This window comes from Myotis davidii, unplaced genomic scaffold (genome assembly GCF_000327345.1).
Source record: "Myotis davidii unplaced genomic scaffold, ASM32734v1 scaffold292, whole genome shotgun sequence".
NCBI classification, from domain to species: Eukaryota; Metazoa; Chordata; class Mammalia; order Chiroptera; family Vespertilionidae; genus Myotis; species Myotis davidii.
This window is the reverse complement of record NW_006285042.1, coordinates 5,308,807-5,313,126: the sequence shown is the minus strand read 5'-3', so window position 1 is coordinate 5,313,126 and position 4,320 is coordinate 5,308,807. Positions and strand designations below refer to the sequence as shown.

General features: G+C 41.0%; 1 protein-coding gene across 1 annotated transcript in view; it reads right to left on the bottom strand.

Annotated features, from left to right (window-relative positions):
* Positions 1-1,537: 1,537 nt before the first annotated feature.
* The window catches only part of GRM1 (glutamate receptor, metabotropic 1), a 99,922-nt gene continuing 97,139 nt past the window's right edge, over positions 1,538-4,320 (bottom strand). The window contains exons 2-3 of the mRNA XM_015558481.1: positions 2,728-2,977; positions 1,538-1,643 (exon numbers count right to left, since the gene is read on the bottom strand). Of these exons, the coding sequence (XP_015413967.1) occupies positions 1,538-1,643; positions 2,728-2,977 (356 nt within the window). The remainder of the gene's footprint in view (positions 1,644-2,727; positions 2,978-4,320) is intronic.

The following is a 4,320-nucleotide window of genomic DNA, read 5'->3' as shown; positions in this document are numbered from 1 at the left end:
TCACTTTGCCTTAAAAATAGATGGTGGGGAGAAACAAGGATCACTTAGATTATTTCAATAACCCACATGAGAGATGATGGTGCTTGGACAAGGATGATAGCAACAAGAGTGGCAATAAATAGTTGAAGTCTGGATATGTTTTGATGGTAACATCAACAACATTTCCTTCTATGTTGGATGTGAAATGTGAGAGGGAAGAAGCGTCATGGAGACAAGAAAATATAAATCTTCATTCAGAAAGTTCTAATTTTTTAAATTACATGTCTCTTATAATCTTCATCATGATTTACTTACCTTTACCTCTTTGAAAAAAGGTTCATCACCATCTACACAATACATTCTTGTGAATCTGGAAGCAGCCAAAATTATGCATTGTATTGTCAAAGAAACTAAACCTTTCTTTAATGGCTTCTGGCCTCAAAGGAGTTTATCATTTGGTAAATGAAAACCCCTTTAAATAGGAGGGAGATATATTTGGACAGCATTACAAATGTAGCTCAAAATTGCAACTTGGTGTTAAACCAGAATGCTCTGGACATGTCTGCTGAAATGTGGTAACCATGCCCACCAACTGTCCACTGGAATGAGTTAAAAAACTGTGGTACATCTATGCAATGGAATAAAAGAGGAGCAGTTAGTGTAAAATTCATCTTCACAAGAAGTGCCGAATCAAGCATCTGAAGGGAAGGCTACTTCTAGGCATGGTGTAGTGTTAACCACTTGGCTTTGTCCCCTGCTCAGCTCCCTATGGACTCATATCTCCCCCAGGGAAGAAATAGAGCTGTGAACAAAGAATGAAGTAAAAGCTGTTTTCCCCAAAATCCTCTTGGATATGAGAGTAAAAGCCAATACCACACTGAGGGACCTCATGGAACGTAGCCCAGAAAGGCAGAGAAGCGCCAAGTGTAGCATAACTTTGGTATCTCAAAGGCTCCATGCATCATAGGCCATAACCACTGGTGCAGGAAGCAGTGTCCTCAGAAACTCAGATGTTCATTGTGTTGCTGCTTCCCCAGGATGTGTCAGGACAACCCAGCAGGGGTGGGACAGAAAAAAAAAAGAGGAGTGAAACAAGTAGATTTCACATGTAGCTGACTTATTTATGAGCAAGCACACGTGAGAATCTCAGAAATACTTGCATGAGCTCAGCTGCATTGTTAGCAGGAGAGGTTAACTACATTACCATCATTGACCAGCTTTTAAATAATAATGGTGAAATGAGTTCTTTATACTCCAATTACTCACTGCAGCATTTTGTATAATTGTATTTCACAATTAAGCAGTCTGTCTACCCGAAAAGCACGTATTTGCTACTTCTGTTCAAGATCTCCAGAACCCAGGTAGATAGCCTCTTCAGGGATATTAAAGAGAATGAATACCGCAAAACAGACTATTGTTCTTTTGAAAATGATAAACATGAGATTTAAAAAAATAAAAAACAAGCACCTTTATAAAAGCACTCATTTTATAAAAACAATTTAAAAGGCTGACTATCTGCGGGCCATCTGTCCTGGTATATATATAAGAACCTTATTTTTCATAACACTTCAACCATGCTGCTCACGTCCTTTCCAGTCATTAAGGAAATAATGTTCCTTCTTTCATGCTCCTTAAATGGCTTCACACACTGCATCAGGTGGAAGCTGCCAAAATAACACTTCATGGCAGTCTAACAATTTTACCCAAATTCAATAATTTTCTTAATCTTGGTTTATATTTTGACCTTGACTCCGTACTTCCGCATGCCTAGAGAGTACTTTTTGTTACTTTATTCATTTAGTTGGGTTTCTGTCCTACCATCTTCTAAAAAAAAGTCATTGAAGTGCCCTGTGCCTCTAGTTCCAGGTGATGGTGATATTAGTCTCACTACTTTTTTCATCATTACCATAAGCACAGGAATGGAGACGAAAGGTCCAGTGAGGATGTCCACACCACTACCACCAATTTCCTAGATAAGAGGGTCGGTGGTTGAGTATTTCAGCTGGGGAGATATGATTGTACTCTAGCCAAGAAAGGAGAAAAGGAGATCTGGAACATAACTGTGACAGAGTAGAAGATCAGTAAGGCTTTCATTTAAGTAAACTCAGTAGGCTCCTTGGAAAATTTTACCATTAGAAGATGGAAAATTTAACAAGATATCTGTTAGGTTAAAAACTCTATGAAACTACAGTGATATGGAAGTGATTCACACACAAGTACATGTGGTCTAAAAAGAAGAGCAGAGATCTTGGAATACATCACCCGCAATTCCAGAAATCGCATACTGAAAGCATTGCTATGTGCTATCCCGTAAGTGTAAGAAATGATACTATCAAGTTCCAAAGTTCAGCTACACATTTTCATTTTCACTTAGCCAACCCTTTAAATTTTAAATCGTAATATATATTTCTATAAATACTGCTGACCCCCATCCACTGGTACCTGTTAAGATTTCTGTGCTTATAAAGTATGAAGAGTGTGTGTGTGTGTGTGTGTGTGTGTGTGTGTGTGTTGGGGGTGAGATGAAAGTGGTGGGAAGCAAATGGGAAGAATAATTCTCTGGGATAAAACAGCCTGGCAACAACTTTCCATCCTTTTCTGAAATAGCCTTATCATCTTGTCATCTACTGGGCAACTCTTTTCTATCAGGAAAATGACAATAGCCCCACTCTCAGTGAGAAGACGAAGGAGGGGGAGGGGGGGAGGAGAAGGGAGACAGAGAAAGAGAGAAGAGATTGAGAGATTTACCTTCCGATGAGTGAGAACTCGCCCACCACGCCCAGGCGCCGCATGGCACTCAGGAGGCCCCGGACCGTCATGCCTTCGCAGAAGCAGACCACCACTCTCGCCTTGGGGAGCCGTTCTCGGAGCTTGCGCAGGAGTCGGTCGAAGCTCTTCTCCCCAGCATTGCTGTAGATTTTGTCTGAATGGGCGATGCAGAGACCTTCCTGGGCAGCCAGCTCTTTGAAAGCGTCCATTCCACTCTCCCCATAATTCCCTGTCCAAAAACAATCAGCAGATGTTCAAGACAACCTGGCAGCAGCCACACTCACACCTGGAATAAGGATTCCCTGGTCACTGGGAATGGAGAGGACCAAATAACTTGTCAATGTACCTGGGACTGAAGGAAGATCTGGACGGATCAAGGAGTGTGAGCAAACCATCAACCCTGAAAATAATGAGAAACTATCTAACTAGGGCATCCACAGTGAAACAAGTTTTGATAAATGAAGGCCTGCTGCCCTATTTTATAATCATGATTAATAGTGGCTGTCCCAAATTTTAGCACTGTGGGAGAGATCTGCGCATTGTGGTAGGAGGTCAAATAGCACAATGAGAAGGCCTGTTCCTTTGAGGGCTTGCTTCCCAGGCAGCCTGGTTAAGAGGTGGACACTTATGGTGACAGCAAGCCCTGCCACATTTCCATGAAGAGGGAGTAAGCAAAGCAAACGGAATACCTGGCCAGGCCAGACTAAGCAGACAAGAAATACATACAGGGTTCAGTCAAAATCCAACACCCTCTGATGAAGTGATAGGTCTATGGGAGATTTGGCCTTCTGTTTTGATTTTTATGTTAATGTCATTGCTATAATAAAATATACTTTAAAAAACTAAGAACTCATAGAAATCAATTAAATAAAACAAGTATCACATTGTGTCAATTCCCCATCTCTCAGTCTCACTGATAACTGTAGGCCCCACCTTAGTGTCCTCTATAGCTCTACTCCTTTCCTTGAGTTGATACCCAGGTAGATGATTCAATACAATGTCCCCCAGTTTCTCAACTCCCTCCATCCAATATTTCCCATAACCCAACTATTTCTACTTTTGACTTTGGTATCATAAATGTCACTAATAACTCTGAATGTGGCTGTCAAATATTCCAGACTTTATCCCTTCTTATCTTTCAAGCTCATATATTCTAATATCCATTCTCTAGCATTCATTCTACCTCACAGAAACCTCAAATCCATTTACCTCAATATGTTTCTTTCCATCCTGCCTCTCATTTACCTCATAGTCTAGTTTAGATTTTATAGCCCATCTTCCTTAGCACTCCCTTGAAAATTTTTTCACTCCCTTGTGTTTCCTTGACAAAACCCTAATGCTAGTTAAACCCAGCCATTCTCCTAGTCCATGTTTACACCTAAACGTGGCTGAAAAAAACTCATAACCTTGATGACTGGCTTTATTTAAAAATTATGAGCATAGCCTGGTCAATGTGGCTCAGTGGTTGAGTGACAACCTATGAATTGGGAGGTCACGGTTTAATTCTGGTCAGGGCACATGCCTGGGTTTCAGGCTCAGTCCCTAGTAGAGGGTGTGTTGAAGGCAACTACG